Source organism: Ornithorhynchus anatinus, chromosome 7 (assembly GCF_004115215.2).
Source record: "Ornithorhynchus anatinus isolate Pmale09 chromosome 7, mOrnAna1.pri.v4, whole genome shotgun sequence".
NCBI classification, from domain to species: Eukaryota; Metazoa; Chordata; class Mammalia; order Monotremata; family Ornithorhynchidae; genus Ornithorhynchus; species Ornithorhynchus anatinus.
Genome location: NC_041734.1, coordinates 29,439,337 through 29,464,666, shown reverse-complemented (window position 1 = coordinate 29,464,666; position 25,330 = coordinate 29,439,337). Strand labels below are relative to the sequence as shown.

The following is a 25,330-nucleotide window of genomic DNA, read 5'->3' as shown; positions in this document are numbered from 1 at the left end:
GGTATCGTGAATACAGCACGGTCCTGGGAATCAGAAGGTCATGGGTTTTAATCCCAGTTCACCACTTGTCTACTCTGTGGCCTTGGGCAAGTCGCTTCACTTCTCTGTGCCTCAGTTACCTCATCTGTAAAATGGGGATTAAGACTGTGAGCCCTATGCGGGACAGGGACTGTGTCCAACCTGATTTGCCTGTATCCGCCTCAGGGCTTAGTACAGTGCCTGGCACATAGTAAGTGCTTAACAAATACCATAATTATTACTATTATTATTACTATTAATTCACAACACTTAGTCCCATCAACACAGAAGGCACCCTCAGCATTTATGCACTTTAAAACCTATCTTCACCACCAGGGTACATCTCTGTATTTATCTGCATACTTAATTACTTTGTTTGGCAGGTACCTTCTTATAAGATACAGTCTTTACGACAGTGTCTGTAAAGAAGGCTGTGGATTATGGTGCAAAGTTCTTGTGCTTCATCATCTTTCCCAGTACTCCAGGTTCCACCCATCCTTTCCCATCAATTGCTGATATTTACTGAATGCTTACTGGGTACAAAGCATTGTACTAAGCGCTTGGGAGAATATGATACAACAGATTATATGATACAATCCACTGGGCAGCACTGCAGATGGGACTCTGAAGCTACAAATGGAACGGCAACATCCGGATCTAATTTCGTCCCCAAATCTTTGTGCCATGCAATTAACTCTTTTTTAGTATTATTATTAATAATAATAATAATATTTAAGCGCTTACTATGTGCCAAGCACTGTTCTAAGCACTGGAGTAGATACAAGTAATGAGGTTGTCCCATGTGGGGCTCACAGTCTCAATCCCCATTTTACAGATGAGGTAACTGAGGCAAAGAGAAGTGAGGTGGCTTGCTCAAGGTCCCACAGCAGACAAGTGGGATTAGAACCCACATCCTCTGACTCCCAAGCCTGCGTTCTTTTCACTAAACCACACTGCTTCTCTATGAGGAGGTTTAGGCTGCACAACTATGTCCATGTCCACCTTAAGAGTTGTCTTTAAGTGTCTGAAGAGCCCAGTTCCTCCACCACCCGGGCTCCTCCTTACTTTCCCACTTTGAGTTGAGGAAAAAGGAAACATTTTTTTCCACAACACCAATAGCCCAAAAACAATAGGGAAGGAAGAAAGAGGGCTTTCCTTCCAACCCACAGTTACAGAGTAGGAACTGCAATGCAGACCCGATTCAGAATAACATCTTTATGACTCTGAGAACTAGGAAATATTCAGGATCAGAGGAAGGGGTCAAAAATCCAAGTTACTCTTTTCTTTATGGGACTGGGAGTCAGAGGACCTGGATTCTAATCCCAGCTCCACCACTTGTCCGGGGTGTGACCTTGTGATTTTTTTTGTTTAATGGTATTTGTTAAGTGCTGACTGTCGGGCACTGTACCTTAGTACCACTGGGATAGATAAAAGATAATCAGATTGGACACGTGGGGCTCAGCCTTATTCCCCATTTTACAGATGAGGTAATTGAGGAAAATAGAAGTTAAGTGACTTGCCCAAGGTCACACAGCAGACAAGTGCTGGAGCAGGGATTAGAACACCGGTCTTCTGATTCCTAGGCCCACACTCTGTCCACTAGATCATGCTGGTTCCCCTGACACTTAACTTTCCTGGGCCTCAGTTTCCTCATCTGCCTAAAATGGGGGGTCAACATCTGTTCTTCCTCTTTACTGGACTGTGAGCTCCTTATGAGACCTGATATTCTTTATTTACCCCAGCATTTTCTATGTTAAGTACTTAAAAAAATACCACAAACTATTCTTTCTGTCCTCATTTGAGAGTTTCTTGGGGGATTATTTAACTGAGCAGATAACAGATAACTGAGCAGATAACGAGAAGCAGCGTGGCTCAGTTGAAAGAGCACGGGCTTAGGAGTCGGAGGTCGTGGGTTCTAATCCTGACTCGTCAGCTGTGACTTTGGGCAAGTCACTTAACTTCTCGATGCCTCAGTTAACTCATCTGTAAAATGGGGATTAAGACTGTGAGCCTCATGTGGGACAACCCGATTACCCGGTATCTACCCCAGCGCTTAGAACAGTGCTCGGCACATAGTAAGCGCTTAACAAATACCAACATTATTATTATTATTATTATTATAACTATGCTCTTGGTTTACAGGATTTTTTTAAACTGTTCATTTGTAAATTTTCAGTACTTGCATATCACTGGTTCTTCAAATTAAAATCAGCAACGACATAAAAACTCTAAACTATACACTCCCCTTCTAGACTCTAAGGTACTTGTGAGCAGGGAATGTGTCTACCAACTCTGTTATATTGTACTCTCCCAAGCACTAAGTTCAGTGCTCTGCACACAGTAAGCACCCAGGAAGAGTGCCTGTTAGAAGCAGCTTTGCCGAGTAGATCTAGCACGTCTGAGAGTCAGAAGGGACCTGGGTTCTAATCCCAGCTCCACCACTTGCCTGCTGTGTGACCTTGGACTAGTCATTTAACTTCTCTGTGCCTCAACTACCTCATCTGTAAAATGGGGATTATGACTGTGAGCCTCATGTGGGACAGGGACTGCGTCCAACCTGATTAGCCTGCATCTAACCCAGCACTTAATACAGTGCTTGGCACATAGCAATCATTTGACAAATAGCATAAAAAATAAACATCATAAATTGACTGCACAGTATGTATAAAAACCTTTGGGAGAGTACAACAGAATCAATAGGTAGGATCCTTGCCCTCAAAGAGCTTATATTCAAATGTGCAACAAGCAACAGAGAGATGTGTTTTGGAATGGGTTATCAATAGTAATAGTAATAATAATAATAATAGTGGTATTTGTTAAGCGCTTACTATGTGCCAGTCACAGTACTATGCACTGGGGTGGAAACAAGCAAATCGGGTTGGACTTAGCCCCTGTCCCATGTGAGGCTCAGTCTCAATCCCCATTCCACAGATGAGGTAACTGAGACACAGAGAAGTAAAGTGACTTGCCCAAGGTCACACAGCACACAGGTGGCGGAGCCGGAATCAGAACCCATGACCTTCATATTTCCAGACCCCTGCCCTACCCACTATGCCATGTTGCTTTTCACACTGCACTTACTGGCTCCTTCTTGATGAAGCAAGACCACCACCTCAAAGACGACCCAGAATCGGATCTGAGGGCTTCAGGTCGCTGAAAAATGTGTGCAATTAGATGACTAAAACAACACTTTTCATAAAATGTCACAGGGGACACTGGCTTAATTCTATTTGAATTATGATCCAGCCCATAGCTCTTATCCTTCAAGTCCCAGCTACTCACCTACAGAAGATATGTTCACATCCTCCCAGGCACACAGGCTCCCTCAGTATTTTGTGGCTGTTGGAAAAGAGGAATAATGGTAACACTTTAAGTAGCTGTGATCACTGTACTTAATGACAATGGTATTTGTTAAGCACTTTCTATGTGTCAAGCTGAAACTGATATAAGCAAATTGAATTGGAGACAGTCCCTATCCCACGTGGGGCTCACAGCCAAAATCCCTGTTTTACAGAAGACGGAACGCAGGACCAGCAAAGTGAAGTGATTTACCCAAGGTCACGCAACAGATTAGTGGAAGAACCAGGATTAGAACCTATGTCCTTCTGACTTCCAGGCCCGGGCTCTAACCACTAAGCCATGCTGGTTACAAATAGAATGTGCCCATCCAGGAGGCTAGTACTGTCCCATTAAATGGTGGATGAGAATCTATCTACAGCAGTACTAGCAACAGACATTTTGGCTTTAAAGGGTGCAGAAAATTCACCAACGAATAAAAGACCTGCATTTACACGTTACAAGTATGTGCTCAGGTAAGAGATAAAGGGCAACATGGCTTACAGACTCCCAGAAATTCCTGTTATAGTCCTGGCACTGACCTCTCTAATTGTCTCAAAGACTAAATGTATAACAACAGACATTCATTCATTCAATAGTATTTATTGAGCGCTTACTATGTGCAGAGCACTGTACTAAGTGCTTGGAATGTACAATTCAGCAACAGATAGAGACAATCCCTGCCCATTGAAGGGCTAACAGTCTAATTGGGGGAGACAGACAAAAAAACAGCAATAAATAGAATCAAGGGGATGTATATCTCATTAACAAAATAGAGTAAAAAAAAATATATACAAATGAGCAGACAAGCACAGTGCTGAGGGGAGGGGAGGGGAAGGGAGAGGGGGAGGAGCAGAGGGAAAGAGGGGGGGAAGGGGGCTTAGCTGAGGGGAGGTGACGGGGGGTCAGAGAGGGAGCAGAGGGAAAAGGGGAAGCTCAGTCTGGGAATGCCTCTTGGAGGAGGTGAGCTCTCAGTAGGGCTTTGAAGAGGGGAAGAGAGTTAGTTTGGCGGAGGTGAGGAGGGAGGGCATTCCAGGACAGCGGGAAGACGTGGGCCAGGGGTCGACGGCGGGATAGGCAAGAATGGGGGACGGTGAGGAGGTGGGAGGCAGAGGAGCGGAGCCTACGGGGTGGCCAGTAGAAAAAGATAAGGGAGGAGAGGTAGGAGGGGGCAAGGTGATGGAGAGCCTTGAAGCCTAGAGTGAGAAGTTTTTGTGTCATGCGGAGGTTGATGGGCAACCACTGGAGGTTTTTAAGAAGGGGAGTGACATGCCCAGAACATTTCTGCAGGAAGATGATCCGGGCAGCAGAATGAAGAATAGACTGGAGCAGGGAGAGACAGGAGGAAGGGAGATCAGAGAGAAGGCTGACACAGTAATCCAGCCGGGATATTCTGAGAGCCTGTACCAGTAAGATAGCCATTTGGGTGGAGAGGAAAGGGCGGATCTTGGCGATATTATAAAGGTGAGACTGGCAGGCATTGGTGACGGATTGGATGTGTGGGGTGAGAGAGCCGAGTCAAGGATGACACCAAGGTTGTGGGCTTGTGAGACGGGAAGGATGATCGTACCATCCACAGTGACAGGGAAGTCAGGAAGAGGACAGGGCTTGGGAGGGAAGATGAGGAGCTCAGTTTTGGACATGTTGAGTTTTAGATGGCGGGCAGACATCCAGGTGGAGACGTCCTGGAGGCAGGAGGAGATACAAGCCTGAAGGGAGGGGGAGAGGACAGGGGCAGACATGACCTCCCTCTCTGAATTGCTAAGACAGACAGTATAATGTTAAGGAGGAAGGGAAAGGTTTTGTTACAAAAATGCCTATTAAGTCATCAAAACACCTAGTGCAATAATTCTAAAGGCATAACGTACGATTCACAAAACATCCAGTCACAATATCAACACAGACAGTCCTGCAAGACTAAATAGTAACTTTAGGGTTTCATTAAGGTCCTACTAGGACTAGGAGTAACAATGTTTATTTAGTGTTTAATGTGTTCAGAACACTGTACTAAGCAATGGGAGAATAAACAAACAGACCCACTCAGCAACATTGTTTCTCCATCTGACTAATCCCAGCTCTACCACTTGTCTGTTGTGAGACTTTGGGCAAGTCATTTCACTTCTCTGGGCCTCAGTTACCTCATCTGTAAAATGGGTATTGAGACTGTGAGCCCCACGTGGGACAGGGACTGTGTCCAGCCCGATTTGCTTGTATCTACCCCACCACTCTGTACAGTACCTGCCACATAGTAAGCGCTTAATAAATACTGCAAATTATTATCGTTATTCCTGACTCCCTTAACCACTGTCGACTGCCTGTGCCAGCTTTTTAGAAATTTAATTTCCTCCTCAAGTCCCTGCCCCCACCCACTTCCACCTCTTGCCCCAGTAACCTGGCAATGAATTTTATTGATAAAAATTGAAACCATTCCGGGTGATCTCCCGAAAATCTCCCCTGCTCCTCTCCAGTCCCTCCCTTCTTCTGTCCCTTCTTCAACTCTCCCATCTTTCCAATGAAGGTATCAAGAGATCTTCCACCTCATCTCAAAATCTACTTCACTTGCACCTCTGACCTTTTCCCTTCTCATTTTATCAAAGTTCTTGCCCCATCCCTTCTTCCTCCCTGACCACCATCTTCAACTTTCACTCTCCAATGGCTTCTTACCCAGTGCTGCTTTGGAGAAGAAGCACAGCGTAGTGGATAACACAAGGGCCTGGAAGTCAGAAGGTCATGTGTTCTAATCCTGGCCCTGCCCCATGTCTGCTGTGTGACCCTGGGAAAGTCACTTCACTTCTCTGGGCCTCAGTTACCTCATCAGTAAACTGGTGTGAGCCCCATGTGGGACAGGGACTGTGTCCAACCTGATTAACTTGTATCTACTCTAGTGCTTAGAACAGTGCTTGGCACAAAGTAAGTGCTTAACAAGTAGCATTATTAACATTATTATGATTAAACATGCTCATGTCCCCCGGATCCTAAAAAAACCCTCCCGTGATTCCACAGCTCCCTCCAGTTATCGCCCCATCTCCCTCCCACTCCCTTCTACGTTCCCCTTGACTTGCTCTCTTTATTCATGCCCCCTCCCAACCCCAGAGCACTTATGTACTGACCTGTAATTTATTTATTTATATTAACATCTATCTCCTCCTCTAGACTGTAAGCTCATTGTGGGAGGGGAATATGCCTGTTTATTGTTGTACTCTACTCTCCCAAGGCTTAGTAGAGTGTTCCGCACACAGTAAGCACTCAATAAATACGACTGAAGAAATTGTACTCTCCCAAGCACTTGCCAAGCAATCAATATCGATTGATGACATTGATTTATGACAACACAACCAGGGACAGCCTCTTTTGTTCACAGTGTGACTGGGACTGTGGATTCCACGCTCGCTCTGTCGGTCATATAAGGGGTATTGTCTTTTAATACGAACAACCATATGTGTATATATTTTCCCAAACCTATTGCATTAGTATTAAAAAAAAATTAAAATTCATATTCGTGACTAGTCTGTAAGCTCCTTGTGGGTCGGGATGTGTCTATCAACTCTATTGTACTGTGCTTTCTCAACCATGTAGTACAGTGCTCTGCACATAGGAGGTGTTCAATAAATACGATTAATGTTAATCGGGGGGTGAGAGGGGGCGGAAGAGAGCTAAGGGAAGGAAGTGGTGAGGGCAATTATGAGACATCTTGTTCCCACATGGAAGGATTTAAAAAAAAAAAATTACTACTGATACCTCCACTACACAGTTTTCCATTTTCTGTTGTTGTTTCCATTTTCATATAACAAAGGGCATTTGCATAATAATGGGATCTGAATTTCTGAAAAATTCAACTGTTTACTTTCACTCCCCTTGCTCCCATCTGCAATCAAATTCTCTGTGACATCATAAATGGCTGATTTAGAAGAGACTGTGCTGTCGGAGGACTGATTTAGGGGAATGAACACAGTGAGAACAAATGAAATTTTATGGAAACAAAAGCTCTTATTGGTATGAAATACCCTCTGGGGGGGAAAAAGAAAAACCCAGAAGTAGAGAAAAAAATATAGTGAATAAAAGTACACCACCAAAACCGTTCTTTTACCGAATGGCTGGCTAAATTACTAATGACACACTAACGGCTATTTAAAATTGAGCAAGGAAGTTAAGTTTCAATAACTGTAGACTTACATTTACTAACATACCATATATTATATACATAATGCATACAGCTATGTATATTATATAAATCCCTTTTTATTTATCCACTCAATCCTGTCATAATGTATTGAAAGCACATTTTGGATAGAATGCAATTAGGGAATAAGGGAACTTTCTTAATAGAGCTTGGCATGCCTTGTTATTGAATAAATGGTTCATGAGCACATGCCACTTCCCTATCGCATGCACTTGGCTCCATGTGTTCAGGGATCGTGTCTTCTAACTCTTTGTACTCTCCAAGTGTTTAGTTCAGTGCCACTCAAACACCACTGACTGACATGTGCAATGGAGGACTGCGGATTCCAGCATAAATTTCCCTTAAAATGAGCTTTTGCAAGAATATAGCCTTCTGTAAGCTCTTTAAGGGCACGTTAGTAGACATATACTGTTATATTGCGCTTTCCCATGTGCTTAGTACAGTGCTCTGCACACAGTAAGGGCTCAATAAATCCGATTGCCTGATTGATTATTTGGCATTATAGGAGGCTGGATGTATCAAGGAAGGCAAAAATGAACTATGTTTTAAAAAAGGATCATTTCAAGAACATATGTCAGTCTAGGCAGCCACTATAAAAGTAACCTGTGCATTAGGACACGGTAAACTTAAGCACTTTGTTGTATAGTCACCCCATACTAGAGTGAGATTCATTCCCTTCCCGTTCTCAGGTGTCTCTCAAGAGATCTCTCTCCTACTTTGAAAATCTATACCTTCAGCCAGCACCTCTGACCTCATCACCTCTCACTTTCTGAAAACAGTGGCTCCCATCCTCCTTCCCTCCCTAACTGCCAACTTCAATCACTCACTGGCAGCTCCTTCTTTCCCATTGTCATTAAATATGTTCATCTTTTCCAGACCCCACTGCAGCCTCTAAAGATTCCAATTTCCCTGCTCCCATTTCCATGCAAACTACTGAAGTGGGATGCATATACCCACTGCCTTGGCTTCCTCTGTTCCAACTCCCTCTCTGACCCTCTACAATCTGGTTTCCAGCCCTTTCACTGCTCTGAGACTGCACTCTGAAGTTACCAATGAGCTCCTCCTCACCAAGCCTAATGGGCGCTACTGTATCCAGGCACTGTAATAAGTGCTGGGGTGGATACAAGCAAATCGGGTTGGAGACGGTTCCTGTCCCACACAGGGCTCACGGTTTTCATCCCCATTTTACAGATAAGAGAGCTGAGGCACAGAGAAATGAAGTGGCTTGACCAAAGTGGCGGAGCCAGTATTGGAAGCCATGACCTCCCTCCCAAGCCCGTCCATGCTCTATCCACTACGCCATGCTACTCCTCTAATCCTAATCCTCTTTGACCTCTCAGCCACCTATAACACTATGGTTACTCTCCATACTCTCCATACTCTCCTCCAAAGAATACCTAATCTTGGTTTGATCAATAAATCCTATTTCTTAAGCACTTACTATGTGCAGAGCACTGCATTAAGCACCTGGGAGAGTACCACACAACAGTATAACAAACACATTCTCTGCCCACAACAATCTTACAGTTAGGAGCCTACAACCTACAGTCCTTTCCCAATTTTCCTCTTTTGTTTTTAAACGGTATTTAATCCTTTATTATGTGCCAGGCACTGAACTCTGAGAGGTGGGGGGGTGGTTCGGAGATTTAAGGTAATCAGGTTGGACACAGTCATAATGTTGGTACTTGTTAAGCGCTTACTATGTGCCGAGCATTGTTCTAAGCACTGGGGGAGATACAGGGGAATCAGGATGTCCCACGTGGGGCTCACAGTCTTAATCCCCATTTTACAGATGAGGTAACTGAGGCACAGAGAAGTCAAGTGACTTGCCCACAGTCACACAGCTGACAAGTGGCAGAGCCGGGATTTGAACTCATGACCTCTGACTCCAAAGCCCGTGCTCTTTCCACTGAGCCACGCTGCTTCTCTCTCACAAGGGGTTCACAGGTTTAATCTCCATTTTACAGATGAGGTAACAGACACAGAGAAGTGATTTGCCCAGGGTTACACAGCATGAAAGTGGCAAAGCCAGGATAACGACCCAGGTCCTTCTGACTCCCAGGCGCGTGTTCTTCCCACTTGGTCTCTTTCACTGGTTCCTCTTCAACCTGATACCCCTCAACTACGGGTGACCCTTAAGGCTCAATTCTGGTCATTTCTCTTCTCACTTCATACTCCCTTCTTCAAGGACTCCATTTGCCACCCCCTCTCTAGAAATGACTCCCAAATCTCTGACTAGGCTTGACTTCTCCCTTCCTTCCCCTTGCCTGAAAAAACCTGTCCATAAGGATGTCTCCCCAATACCTCAATCTGTCACAAACTGACCTCATCTCTCCGCCACCAGACTTTCCCATCAAACTTGACACCCCCATCCTCCACCCTCCTTGTTTCTGAACTATCCTGCCTCGGAACACTCCTTGATTCCTCACTCTTTCAATTCTTGCATCCTGTCTGTTGCTAAATCATGTCATTTTCTTCCATGGTATTTCCCAGATCTGCTCTGTCCTCTCTTCCAACTGTCTATCAGGTCTCAGTCCTAGCCACATCCTGGCTTGAATACTGCAATAACCCCCTTGCTAGCCTCCCTAAATCCAGTCTCTCCCCTCTCTGGCTTCTGCTTCACTCATCTTTCTAATACGGTATTCTGCACACATCTTCCCACTCCTCAAAACCTCCCAGCGGCTACCCATTTATCTTTGCATCAAACAGAAATTTCTCACCATTGCTTTTAAAGCACTCAATCAGCTCTCTCCCGCTCACCTATAAACTCTCCCCCTACAACTCAGCTCTCTCTCTCCTTTCTTCCCTAACTCACCTACCTGAGCCTGATTCTCATCTCTCCCACCTCTGACCCCGGCTCCTGCCTGGAATATCTTCCCGCTCCAAATCCACCACACAACTCTTCCCCTATTCAAAAATTCTTCTGTAATTTCATTTCCTCCTAGAGGCTTTCCTCTGTTAAGTTTCCTTCTCCCTAGGCCATATCTTCCCTACTTTCTCAGCATTTCGACAGGCCCTTAGTACTTCCACATCCATTACTTTGTACTCCATGAGCCCTGCCTTCCTCCTCCGGCTTGGGAGCCGGCCAGGCCGCAATGAGGGGCCGGAGAGGTGGGGATCAGGGTGAAGGGCTCCTCCCGGGCCATAGAGACGAGCCCAATGCCACCCCTTTCCCCACCAGATCAGTGCCACAGCTGCAGCCGCGGAGCTGACTTAAAACCGCTCAGACTATTTACAAGAAGATCCCTCCCGACGGGGTCTCCAAAGGAGGAAGAGAGGACGAGATCTGAGCTTGGAGAGCTCACATTCCTCCATCCGGGGAAACTTGCGCAAACTCAGAGAAGTCCAACTGTAAACTCTTCCTGGGCAGGAAATGGGTCTGTTAGATTGCACTCTCCCAAGTGCTTTGTCCGATGCTCTGCACATAGTAAGCGTTCAATAAGCACGACTGACTTGTATAATTTTATGACCACCTCTCTTAGTAGACTGTAAACTCCTTGTGAGAAGGGAGCATTTACTTCAGTGTTCTGGACACAGTAAGTGCTCAATAAATGGATGCTGTCATACTCTCCCAAGCACTCAGTACAGTGTTCCACACCGCCCCAAAGCTGTATACAAGCCAACTGGGCAACGGCACCAACGGGGCAACGGCCTTACACCCCACACCATGGCAAGTAAATCTCTGGGCACCTGCTGCAGGCTAATCTTACACCTCTGCCCCAGATGCCCCCTTGATGCCCCGGCAGTCCAGAGCAGGGGCCATTTTCCACTTCCTGGCAGAGGCGAGGGACTGTCTATGGCCTAAGGCCCAGGGCAGTTCAGACTGTCAGCTAAAGGGGCAGGACAGGAAGGAAGCAGCATGGCATCGGTGGATAGAACACGGCCCTGGGAGTCAGAAGGTCATGGTTCTAATTCCGGCTCTGCCACGTTTCTTCTGCGTGACCTCACCCCTCCGGGCTTCAGTTACTTCATCTGGAAAATGGGGATTGAGACTGTGAGCCTCACCTGGGACAGAGACTGTGTCCAACCCGATTTGCTTGTATTTACCCCAGTGTTTAGTTCAGTACTTGGCATAAAGTAAGCAGTTAAATACCATCATCATCATTACTTTTACTAAATTGGGGCACTACCTCCCCACCCTTCTTGGTGGCAACGTGGACTGGCCTTGGGCCCCAGGCTCTCAGGACCACCTCCCTCCCAAGAGATGCCATCGCACGGAGTGGCACGGATGAGCAGGGAACAAGGGGAATCGGGGTCTCGGACCCTGGCTCAAAGGAAACAGTGGAAGCGCAGGGAGGCATCTAAAAGATTGGAATTAACCTGCTAGATCTGCAGATCCCGGCGGACAAGTATCGCTGCTACTAACACTACTCAACTCTCCCAAGCGCTCAGTACAGCACTCTGCATGGAGTAAGCATTCAACAAGTATCACAGTGATTGAGGATCAGAAGTACGAGGGGTAATAATATGTGTTAAGTGCTTATGATGTGGCAAGCTCTGTACTAAGCACCACATACACATAGGCTATGTGGATCGGACCCAATCTCTGTCCCACAAGGGGCTCACAGTCTAAAGCGAGCAGCGTGGCTCTGTGGAATGAGCCTGGGCTTGGGAGTCAGAGGTCATGGGTTCAAATCCCGGCTCCGCCGCTTGTCAGCTGTGTGACTTTGGGCAAGTCACCTCACTTCTCTGTGCCTCAGTTACCTCATCTGCAAAATGGGGATTAAGACTAAGAGACCCACGTACGACAACTTGATCACCTTGTATCCTCCCCTTTGCACATAGTAAGCGCTTAACAAATGCCATCATTATTATTAAAGCAAGAGGGAGAACAGGTATGGAATTATCATTTTACAAATGAAGCAACTGAGGCACGGACTTTAAGTGACTTGCCCATGGTCATGGAGCAGTAAAGTGGCAGTCAGGATTAGAACCCAGCTTCTCTGAATCCCAGGCTACCGCATGATGCTTTTGTGGGGATGGGGAAGGGAGATTTAACGGCAGAATTTCTGACATCTAAACTCTCCCTTCCCCGCCATTGGGCGCTGCACCCCAATAGCCACCATCACCACGGACGGCCCCGGAGGAAGGGTATTCTTTATCAATTTGTCAGTTACATTTTTCCGGCTGAAGCGGGAGGGCAAAGGTTACTCGGTCAAACTATTAGAAGCAGAAGTTGAAGGCAGTAAATTCCCTTTCCAGTCAATCCCTCTAAATAAATGATAGAAAAGTTCAGGATGTTTATCTCGGAGCTTTGATTAGCCAGACACCCCTCTGGAATACTTCCCACTAGTGTCAAAAGTACAGAAAATCTGTCAACCCTCATAACTAGGAGAAGCAGTGTGCCCTAGTGGAAAGAACAGGGGCCTAGAAGTCAGAGGACTTGGGTTCTAATCCCGGCTCCGCCACTTGTCTGCGGCGTGAACTTGAGCAGGTCACTTAACTTCTCCAGGCCTCAGCTACCTCATCTGTAAAATGGGGCTTAAAACGGTGAGCCCCACCCTGTGAGACTAAATTCAACCTGATTACCTTGAATCTACCCCAGCACTTGATACACCACCTCGCTAACACTGCCTGATTGAAGGGGGAATCAGACGGAGATGAACCTCAAAGATCCCCTAGGGAAGCACTGGGCTCCTTGGCTCCTTTCCCCCTCTGTCAAATATTCAGAACCTCCCAGGCGTCTTATATCTGGGCCATTTCCCTGCTTCATTCATCCCCACTCTGGATGGAATGAAGGAATTTCTCTGTGCCTCAGTTCCCTCATCTGCAAAATGGGGATTCAATGCCTGTTCTCCCTTCTCCTAAACTGAGAGCCTGTGGGTCCTGACTATCCTCTATGTACCCCGGCACTTTGTACAGCGCTTGCCATATAGTTAACGCTTAAAATACCACAATTACGTAATGATCTAGGTATTGAAAATAATGTTGGTATTTGTTAAGCGCTTACTATGTGCAGAGCACTGTTCTAAGCGCTGGGGTAGATACAGGGTAATTGGGTTGTCCCACGTGAGGCTCACAGTCTTCATCCCCATTTTACAGATGAGGGAACTGAGGCACAGAGAAGTGAAGTGACTTGCCCACAGTCACACAGCTGACAAGTGGCTGAGCTGGGATTGATCAAGTATTGATCAAGGACGGCTTGCAGTCAAAAGTTTTCAGATCTCCGAATCAGAATTCTCACAAAACTGGATCAAAACCGAGATGCCGCATGGCCTGGTGGATAGAGCAGGGGCCTGAGAATCAGAGGACCTGGGTTCTAATCCCTGATCCGCCACTGGTCTGCTCTGTGACTCTGCACAGGTCACTTACCTTCTCTACGCTTCAGTTTCCTCAACTGTAAAATGGGGATTAGGACTGTGAGCCCTACGTGGGACAGGGTCTGTGTCCAACCTGATTATCTTGTATCTACCCCAGTGCTTAGTACAGTGCCTGGGACCCAGTAAGCGTTTAACAAATATGGAAAACAAATCCAGAACTCTTGGGCAAAATTTTAATGTCACTATAAGAAGGTGTCTACTACTCTTGTTGTATTGTACTCTCCCAAGCACTTAGTACAGTGCTTTGCACAGAGTAAACACTCAAAAAATACCACTGATTGCACGGCCTAGTGGATAGAGGATGGGCCTAGAACAAGAAGGACCTGGGTTCTAATCACAGCTCTGGCACTTGGCTGTGTGACTTTGGGCAAGACACTTAACTTCTCTGTGCCTCAGTTCCCTCATTTGTAAAATGGGGATTAAGATTGTGGGCTTCATGTGGGACAGGGACTGGTGCCCAACCCAATTAGCTTGTATCCCAGTGCTTGAAACAGTACCTGGAACATAGTAAGTGCTTAAATACCACAACTGTTATTATTATTATTGTCATCATCATAATTATCATTTGCCCTGTAACAATACAGCAAGAGCCATCCCCAAGTTAAAGTATTTTGGCAAAAAGGGAGACAATACTATAAACAGGCTAGAGCTTCCCCTGAGCATATACCCCTGACCATCAGGGGGGTAGATCCTTGCCGCAATCAATCAATGGTATTTATTGAGTGCCGGGTGTAGACCACAGGAATAGTAATAATTATCATTATGGTTCTTGTTAAGCACCTACTATGTGCCAGACACTGTCCTAAGCGCTGGGATTGATACAAGCAAATCGGGTTGGACACAGTCCCTGTCCCAAGTGGGGCTCCCAGTCTCAATCCCCATTCTACAGATGAAGTAACTGAGGCCCAGAGAAGGGAAGTGACTTGTCCAAGGTCACACAGCAGACAAGTGGTGGGTCTGGGATTAAAACCCCTGACCTTCTGACTCTCAGACCCCTGCTCTAGCCACTATGACATGCTGTACTCATTCATTTATATTTATTGAGCGCTTACTGTGTGCAGAACACTAGACCGAGCGCTTGGAAAGTACAGTTCGGCAACAGATAGAGGCAATCCCTACCCAACAACGGGCTCCCAGTCTAGAAGGGAGGAGACAGACAACAAAACAAGTAGACAGGCATCAATAGCATAATCGATTGGGAGGGCAACAGTAATAATTATAACAATTGCATTATTTGTTAAGCACTTAACTATGTGCCGAGCACTGTACTGAGTGCTGGGGTGGATACAAGCAAATCGGGCTGGACCCAACCCCTGTCCCACGTGGGGTTCACGCTCTTAATCCCCATTTTACGGATGCGAGAACTGAGGTCCAGAGAAGTGAAGCGATTTGCCCAAGGTCACCCAGCAGCCAAGAGGCGGATGTGGGATTAGAACCCAGGACCTCCTGGCTCGTAGGCCCGGGCTGAGGCAGCTCGGCCTCGCTGCTGCCAACTGAAGAACGAGCCCGTCCCGAGCTCACAGTCTGCGGGGCCGGGGAGGTCTCGGGGTGAGGCAAGAAATAAAGTAGAAATAAAGAAATTACGGAGATTGGGTTTAGGAAAGCAGTACAGACTAGTGGATAGAGGCCGGGCCTGGGCGTCAGAAGGTCTTGGGTTCAAATCCGGCTTCCGCCACTTGTCAGCTGTGTGACCTTGGGCAAGTCGCTTTACTTCAGCGTGGCTCAGTGGAAAGAGCCCGGGCTTGGGAGTCAGAGGTCATGGGTTCTAATCCCAGCTCCACCGCTTGTCAGCTGGGTGACCTTGGGCAAGTCACTTGACTTCTCTGTGCCTCAGTTCCCTCATCTGTAAAATGGGGATGAAGACTGTGAGCTTCATGTGGGACAACCTGATTACCCTGCATCTCCCCCAGCGCTTAGAACAGTGCTTGGCATACCAACGTTATTATTATTACTACTTTTCTGGGCCTCAGTTCCCTCATCTGTAAAACAGGGAGTGAGACTGTGAGCCCCACGTGGGACAGGGACTGTGTCCAACTCAACCTGTCTCCTTGTTTTGTTGTCTGTCTCCCCCCACTTTTAGACTGTGAGCCCCACCCAACAACGGGATTGTTGTTGGGTCGGGATTGTCTCTCTTGGTACCGAACTGTACTTTCCAAGAGCTCAGTACAGTGCTCTGCACACAGTAAGCGCTCAATCAATAGGACTGAATGACTCAATGTGCTTATATCCTATCCAGCGATTAGTACAGTGCTCTGCACACAGTAAGCGCTCAATCAATAGGACTAAATGACTAAATGTGCTTGTATCCTCCCCAACGATTAGTACAGTGTGGATGAGTACATTTCGAATCCCAGCTCTGCCACTTGTCAGCTGTGTGACTGTGGGCAAGTCACTTAACTTCTGTGTGCCTCAGTTCCCTCATCTGTAAAATGGGGATTAAGACTGTGAGCCCCACGTGGGACAACCTGATTCCCCTGTGTTTACCCCAGCGCTTAGAACAGTGCTCTGCACATAGTAAGCGCTCAACAAATACCAACATTATTATTATTATTATTACAGTGCTCTGCACACAGTAAGCGCTCAATCAATAGGACTGAATGACTAAATGTGCTTGTATCCTATCCAGCGATTAGTACAGTGCTCTGCACACAGCAAGCGCTCAATCAATAGGACTGAATGAATGATAATAATAATGTTGGTATTTGTTAAGCGCTTACTAGGTGCCGACCACTGTTCTAAGCGCTGGGGAAGATACAGGGTCATCAGGTTATCCCACGTGAGGCTCACAGTTAATCCCCATTTTACAGACGAGGTAACTGAGGCCCGGTGAAGTGACTCGCCCACAGTCACACAGCTGCCAAGGGGCAGCGGCGGGATTCGAACTCCTGACCTCTGACTCCGGAGCCCGGGCTCTTTCCACCGAGCCCAATAATACTACTAATGCTGATAAAAGAAATAGCTGCTCCCGATATCGGCCAGGGCCCCGGGGGGCGGGGAGGGGGTCCCCGGGTGCCCCCGCCCCTCCTCCCCCTCCGGGCCGCCCTCCGGGTTTCCCCCCGGGCCGGGGCAGGATGGGGGCTTTACCAGCGCGAGCAGGCGAGGCGGCTCTCCAGGCGGCGCAGGGCCGTGCGGGTGTGGGCCCAGCCGCCGCCGCCGCCGCTCCCGGGGCCGGGGCCGGGGCCGGGTGCGGATCCTGCGGCCATCCTTCTCCCGCTCCCGCCAAAGACCGCCCGAAACGGACCCAACTGCGCCTGCGCGGGAAAAAAAAAAAAGCGGGGACAAAGCGACCCGGCGAAGCCACGCCCCCACGAGGCCACGCCCCCAGACAGGCCACGCCCCCAGACCAGGCCACGCCCCCAGACCAGGCCACGCCCCCAGACCAGGCCACGCCCCAGACCAGGCCACGCCTCCAGACCAGGCCACGCCCCCCAGACCAGGCCACGCCCCCCAGACCAGGCCACGCCCCCCAGACCAGGCCACGCCCCCCAGACCAGGCCACGCCCCCAGACGGCCCGCAAGCAGCGCGGCTCAGCGGAAAGAGCCCGGGCTTGGGAGGCCGAGGTCGTGGGTTCGAGTCCCGCCTCTGCCGCTTGTCAGTTGTGGGACTACGGGCAGGTCATTTCACTGGGCCTCATCTGTAAAATGGGCATGAAGCCTGTGAGCCTCACGTGGGACCACCTGATGACCCTGTCTCTCCCCCAGCGCTTAGAACAGTGCTCTGTACATAGTAAGCGCTTAAATACCAACATTATTATTATTATTATTAGCATTATTATTATTATTAACTGTGAGCCCCACGTGGGACAACCTGATGACCCTTTATCTACCCCAGCGTTTAGAACAGTGCAAATACCACCATTATTATACCACTCCCCCTGCGAGGCCCCGCCCCCGAGGAGGCCCGCAAGCAGCGCGGCTCAGCGGGAAGAGCCCGGGCTTGGGAGGCAGAGGTCACGGGTTCGAGTCCCGCCTCTGCCACTTTATAATGTTGGCATTTGTTAAGCGCTTACTATGTGCAGAGCGCTGTTCTAAGGGCTGGGGGAGACACAAGATCATCCGGTTATCCCACGGGAGGCTCACAGATAATCCCCATTTAACAGAGGAGGTAACTGAGGCCCAGAGAAGTGAAGTGACTTGCCCACGGTCACACAGCTGACAAGGGGCAGAGCCGGGATTCGAACCCATGACCTCTGACTCCCAAGCCCGGGCTCGTTCCACTGAGCCACGATTAGACTGTAATGGGCAGGGATTGTCTCTATCTGTTGCCGCATTTTCCATTCCAAGCTCTAAGTACAGTGAGTCCGGGCTTGGGAGTCAGAGGTCATGGGTTCGAATCCCGCCTCTGCCCCCTGTCAGCTGTGTGACTGTGGGCAAGTCACTTCACTTCTCTCTGCCTCGGTTCCCTCATCTGTGAAATAGGGATGAAGACTGTGAGCCTCATGTGGGACAACCTGATCACCCTGTTTCTACCCCAGCGCTTAGAACAGTGCTCTGCACAGAGTAAGCGCTTAATAAATCCCAACATTATTATTATTATTATTCTTATTAATAAAGCAGGCCCACGACAAGGCCACGCCCTCAGAGGGGTCTGCTGCTATCCAAGCCACGCCCCCTGAGAGGCCACGCCCCTTCGAGGCCACGCCCCCTGTGAATCCACGCCCCCGGATTGGACCCGCCCGTGGCTACGTCACGTCCCCAACGGACGCCACGCCCCTACTTGAGACCCCGCCCCCAGAAGGGACCTTCTCCCGGCAAAGCCACGCCCCCTGCGAAGCCACGCCCCGGGATTGGCCCCGCCCGTGGCAACGTCACGCCCCCAACAGAGGCCACGCCCCCACCCCGGGCCCCGCCCCCGAAGAGGGCTTGTCAGATAGTAAGCGCTCCACAAATACCAACGTTATTATTATCATTATTAAAGTCATCATTATTATTATTATTATTATTATTATTATTATTATTATTATTATCCAAGCACTTAAAAGAGTGCTTGTCACGTAGTAAGCACTCGACAAATACCAACATTATTATTATAGTCATTATTATTATTATTACTGTTATTATTATCATCCAAGCGCTTAGAAGAGTGCTTGTCACATAGTAAGCACTCGACAAATACCAACATTATTATTATCATTATTATAGTTATTATTATCATTATTATAGTTATTATTATTATCATCATCATTATCATTATTATCCAAAAGCTTAGAAGAGTGCTTGTCACATAGTAAGCGCTTGACAAATACCAACATTATTATTATCATTATTATAATCATTATTATTATCATCATTATCATCATCATTATTATTATCATCCAAGCGCTTAGAAGAGTGCTTGTCACATAGGAATCGCTTGACAAATACCAACATTATGATTATCATTGTTATAGTTATCATTATTATCATCATTATTATCATTATTATTATCATTATCATTATCCAAGCACTTAGAAGAGTGCTTGTCACATAGTAAGCGCTCGACAAATACTTACATTATCATTATGATTATTATTGTTATTATTGTTATTATCCAAGCATTTAGAAGAGTGCTTGTCATATAGTAAGTGCTCGGCAAATACCAACATTATCATTATAATTATTATTATTATCATTATCCAAGCGCTTATTCATTCATTCATTCAATAGTATTTATTGAGCGCTTACTATGTGCAGAGCACTGTACTAAACGCTTGGGATGAACAAGTCGGCAACAGATAGAGACAGTCCCTGCCATTTGACGGGCTTACGGTCTAATCGGGGGAGACGGACAGACAAGAACAATGGCAATAAATAGAGTCGAGGGGAAGAACATCTCGTAAAAACAATGGCAACTAAATAGAATCGAGGCGATGTACAATTCATTAACAAAATAAATAGGGTAACGAAAATATATACAGTTGAGCGGACGAGTACAGTGCTGTGGGGATGGGAAGGGAGAGGTGGAGGAGCAGAGGGAAAAGGGGAAAATGAGGGTTTAGCTGCGGAGAAGTAAAGGGGGGATGGCAGAGGGAGTAGAGGGAGAAGAGGAGCTCAGTCTGGGAAGGCCTCTTGGAGGAGGTGAGTTTTAAGTAGGGTTTTGAAGAGGGAAAGAGAATCAGTTTGGCGGAGGTGAGGAGGGAGGGCGTTCCAGCACCGCGGGAGGACGTGGCCCAGGGGTCGACGGCGGGATAGGCGAGACCAAGGGACGGTGAGGAGGTGGGCGGCGGAGGAGCGGAGCGTGCAGGGGGGGGTGGTAGAAAGAGAGAAGGGAGGAGAGGTAGGAAGGGGCAAGGTGATGGAGAGCCTTGAAGCCTAGGGTGAGGAGTTTTTGTTTGGAGCGGAGGTCGATAGGCAACCACTGGAGTTGTTTAAGAAGGGGAGTGACATGCCCAGATCGTTTCTGCAGGAAGATGAGCCGGGCAGCGGAGTGAAGAATAGACCGGAGCGGGGTGAGAGAGGAGGAAGGGAGGTCAGAGAGAAGGCTGACACAGTAGTCTAGCCGGGATATAACGAGAGCCCGTAATAGTAAGGTAGCCGTTTGGGTGGAGAGGAAAGGGCGGATCTTGGCGATATTGTAGAGGTGAAACCGGCAGGTCTCGGTAATGGATAGGATGTGTGGGGTGAACGAGAGAGACGAGTCAAGGATGACACCGAGATTGCGGGCCTGCGGGACGGGAAGGATGGTCGTGCCATCCACGGTGATAGAGAAGTCTGGGAGAGGACCGGGTTTGGGAGGGAAGATGAGGAGCTCAGTCTTGCTCATGTTGAGTTTTAGGTGGCAGGCCGACATCCAGGTGGAGACGTCCTGGAGGCAGGAGGAGATGCGAGCCTGAAGGGAGGGGGAGAGGACAGGGGCGGAGATGTAGATCTGCATGTCATCTGCGTAGAGATGGTAGTCAAAGCCGTGAGAGCGAATGAGTTCACCGAGGGAGTGAGTGTAAATGGAGAACAGAAGAGGGCCAAGAACTGACCCTTGAGGAACTCCAACAGTTAAAGGAGCTTAGAAGAGTGTTGGTCATATAGTAAGCACTCGACAAACACCAACATTATCATTATGGTTATTATTGTTATCATTATGATTATTATCCAAGCACTTAGAAGAGGGCTTGTCATATAGTAAGCTCTCAACAAATACCAACATTATTATTATGGTTATTATTGTTATTATTATTATCATTATCCAAGCACTTAGAAGAGGGCTTGTCATATAGTAAGCACTCGACAGATACCATTATTATTATTATTGTTATTACTATTATTATTATTATTATTATTATTATTAACACCCTGCCCCTCAAAGAGGCCCCACCCACAAAAACAGCAGCGTCGCTTAGGGGAAAGAGCACTGGCTTGGGAGTCAGAGGTCGTGGGTTCTAATCCCACCTCCGCCACTTAAAATTCAACAGTATTAATGAGCGCTTACTATGTGCAGGACACTGTACTAAGCACTTGGAAGGTAAAATTCGGCAACAGATAGAGACAATCCCTGCCCAAAGACGGGCTCACTTGTCAGATGTGTGACTTTGGGCAAGTTACTTCACTTCTTTGGGCCTCAGTTACCTCATCTGGAAAATGGGGATTGAGACTGTGAGCCCCATGTGGGACAACCTGATCACCTTGGATCTCCTCCAGCGCTTAGAACAGTGCTTGGCACATAATAAGCGCTTAACAAATACCGTTATTATTATTATTATTATTATTATTAAAAACGCCCCTTCCCCAGACAGGCAGAGGGCGAGGCTCGTCCCGCCTTGGCGAGCATGAGGGGGCCGCACCACCCATCACCCCTGACCTTCCCAGGCCCCACCTTCCTCCTCTCCCAAATGGGAACGACATTCATGGCCGTTTCTCCCCATCCCACAAGACCGTCTTGAGGATAAAAAGTTTGAAAATTAACCAATACTCTTACACAACTTGGAGGCTTGCAACACAGCGACGCTGTTGAGAGAGAAAGACTTTGGATTACCTGTTGTTATTGGGATTCCTCCAAAACCAAACATTGGCTCGCAAAAACCACCCCTAATGGGTGGGAAAATCTCCGTTGACCCCCTGCTAGGCACGGTTGGGATTGGTGACTGTGTGCGGAGAGTACTGTATATATGCAATATATTATAATTATAAATACATTACATTATATTACATTATAATTATATGATATAACTGACACATTCACAGCCCAGGAAAGAGCAAGGGCCTGTTAGTGTACCTGCGTACTCATTCACTCAATCATAGTAATAATAATGGTATTTGTTAAGAGTTTAACTATGTGCCAGGCACTGTACTGAGCGCAGGGGTGGATGCAAGCAGATCGGGTTGGACACAGTCCCCGTCCCACGTGGGGCTCACAGTCTCAATCCCCATTTTACAGATGAGGTAACTGAGGCCCGGAGAAGTGAAGTGCCTTGCCCAAGGGTCACACCGCAGACAAGTGGCAGAACAGCGGGGATTAGAACCCATGGCCTTCTGACTCCCTGGCCCGTGCTCTACTTACCGTGTGCAAAGCACTGTACTAAGCACTTGGGAGAGTACATTATAACAACCGACAGACACATCCCCACCCACAGCAAGCGCATACTAATTCTGGCTTCGCCGTTTGTCCGCTGTGTGACCTTGGGCAAGTCACTTAACTTCTCAGCGTGTCAGTTCCCTCATCTGTAAAATGAGGATTCATTCATTCATTCACTCAGTTACATTTATTGAGCACTTAGTGTGTGCAGGGCACTGTACTAAGCACTTGGAAAGTACAATTCAGCGGCAAATAAAGACAATCCCTGCCTGACAACAGGCTTACAGCCTAGAAGAGGGGAGACAACTAATGAGATGTGAGCCCTTTGTGGGACGGGGACTGTGTCCACCCTGATTGTCTTGTATCTACCCCAGTGCCATAGAGTGCTCGCCACATGGTAAGCACTTTCATTCATTCATTCAATCAATTGTATTTATCGAGCACTTACTGTGAGCAGACCACTGTACTAACCGTTTGGGAGAGTACAATATAATAAACAGAGACATTCTCTGCCCACAATGACCTTACAGTCTGAGGGTGGGGGGAGAGGCAGATATCAGTACAAATAAATAAAATTATTGATATGTACATAAGTGCTGTGGGGCTGGGGACGTGGAAGAGCTAAGGGAACAAATCAGAGCAACGCAGAAGGGAGTAGGAGTTGAGGTAAAGTGGGGTTTAGTCTGTCAGATTTAAGGGGTGATGTCATCTTCACCATGACCCTCAGTACTGACGTATTTTATTACAAAGCCTCAGCACTTATATTCATACGCATATTCGTTCAATCGTATTTATTGAGCACTGTACTAAATACTTGGGAGAGTACAATACAACAATAAACAGACACATTCCCTGCCCAGACCGAGCTTACAGTCTCGATGTGGGGAGACAGACATTAATATAAATTAATTACAGATATTCATTCATTCATTCATTCAATAGTATTTACTGAGTGCTTACTATGTGCAGAGCACCGTACTAAGTGCTGGAGACAATTCTTGCCCAATGGGCTCACAGTCTAATCGGGGGAGACAGACGGCAGAGTAAAACAGAACGAAACAAAAATAAGATAACATATCATGATAAATAGAATCAAGGGGATGTACACCTCATTAACAAAATAAATGGGGTAATAAAAAATATGTACAAATGAGCACAGTGCTGAGGGGAGGGGAGGGAGAGGGGGAGGAGCAGAGGGAAAGGAGGCTTAGCTGAGGGGAGGTGAAGGGGGGAAGGGGGAGGGAGCAGAGGGCAGAGGGGGAGCAGAGGGAAAAGGGGTAGCTCAGTCTGGAAAGGCCTCTTGGAGGAGGTGAGCTCTCAGTAGGGCTTTGAAGAGGGGAAGAGAATTAGTTTGGCGGAGGTGAGGAGGGAGGCATTCCAAGACAGTGGGAGGGCGTGGGCCAGGGGTCGACGGCGGGGTAGGCGAGAACGGGAGACGGTGAGGAGGTGAGCAGCAGAGGAGCGGAGCCTACGGGGTGGGCAGTAGAAAGAGAGAAGGGAGGAGAGGTAGGAGGGGGAAAGGTGATGGAGAGCCTTGAAACCAAATGTACAATAGATATGTACAGTAATGCTGTGGGGCTGGGAAGAGGGATGAACAAAGGGAGCAAGTCAGGGTGGTGCAGAAGGGAGTGGGAGAAAAGGAAAGGATGGGGGTGGGTTAGTCAGGGAAGGCCTCCTGGAAGAGATGTGCCTTGAGTAAGGCTTTGAAGGGGAGGAGAGTAAATGTCTGCCGGATTTGAGGAGGGAGAGTGTTTCAGGTCAGAGGCGGGACGTGGGTGGGCGGTTGATGTCGAGACAAGTGAGACCCGAGATGCACCGGAAAGGTTTGCACTAGAGGAGTGAAGGAGGATTCAGAAGGGAGTGGGAGAAGAGAAAATGAGGGCTTAAAAATCAGGGAAGGCCTCTTGGAGGAGATGTACTCTTAATAAGGATTTGCAGGTAGGGAGAGTGATCGTCTGTCGGATATGAAGGGAGGGAGGCAGAGGGGTGGTCCAGGCCAGAGGCAGGACGTGGGTGAGAGGAGAGCAGTGAGATAGACCAGATCAAGTTACAGTGAGTAGATGGGCACTAGAGGAGTGAAATGTTTGGACTGTGTTGTAGGAAAGTAATTCGTATTCCTGTTTGTTATGGATGTGGATGGGCAACCACTGGAGGCATCCAATAGAAACTCCTTACCATTGGCAATAAAGCACTCAGTCAGCTTGCCCCAACCTACCTCACCTCACTAATCTCCTCCTATAGTCCAGTCCGCACACTCCGCTCCTCTAACATCATCTTACTCACTGTGTCCCCATCTCGGCTATCTCGCCGCCGACTCCTTTCCCATGTCTTCCCCCAGCCTAGAACTCCTTCCCCCTCTACAATGCTATTGATGCCTGTCTACTTGTTCTGTTTTGTTGTCTGTCTCTCCCTCCTAGACTGTGAGCCCATTGTGGGGTAAAGATTGTCTCTATATGTTGCCGAATTGAATTTTCCAAGCGCTTTGCACACAGTAAGAGCTCAATAAATAGAATTGAATGAATGAATGAATATGACAGACCATCACTCGCACCACTTTCAAAGCCTTATTAAGGTCACATCTTCTCCGAGAGGCCTTCCCCGCTTAAGCCCTCTTTTTCCCAGCTCACGCTCTCTTTTGCGTCTTCTATACATTTAGAGCTGTGATGTTGGGACAAATGATATTTGCCCCACTCCAACCTCAAAGCATTTATGTATATTTCTTTAAAATATATAGTATAAATTACTTATGCATAGTAATGTCTGTCTCCCTCTCTAGACTGTAAGCTTGTTGTGGGTAGGGGATGTGTCTGCTAATTCTGTTGTATTGTACTCTCCCAAGCGCTTAGTACAGTGCTCTGCACATAGTAAGAGCTCAATAAATGCTACCGATTGAGTGAGTGAGGAAACGTGGATTGAATAATTCTGTAGGAGAACCATTTGGGCAGCAGAGTGAAGTCAGGCCTGGAATGGGGAGAGACAAGAGGAAGGGAA

General features: G+C 47.5%; 1 protein-coding gene across 1 annotated transcript in view; it reads right to left on the bottom strand.

Annotated features, from left to right (window-relative positions):
* Positions 1 to 25,330, bottom strand: part of BARD1 (BRCA1 associated RING domain 1) — a 135,632-nt gene that overhangs the window by 85,515 nt on the left and 24,787 nt on the right. The window contains exons 2-3 of the mRNA XM_029068966.1: positions 16,939 to 17,105; positions 3,301 to 3,357 (exon numbers count right to left, since the gene is read on the bottom strand). Of these exons, the coding sequence (XP_028924799.1) occupies positions 3,301 to 3,357; positions 16,939 to 17,105 (224 nt within the window). The remainder of the gene's footprint in view (positions 1 to 3,300; positions 3,358 to 16,938; positions 17,106 to 25,330) is intronic.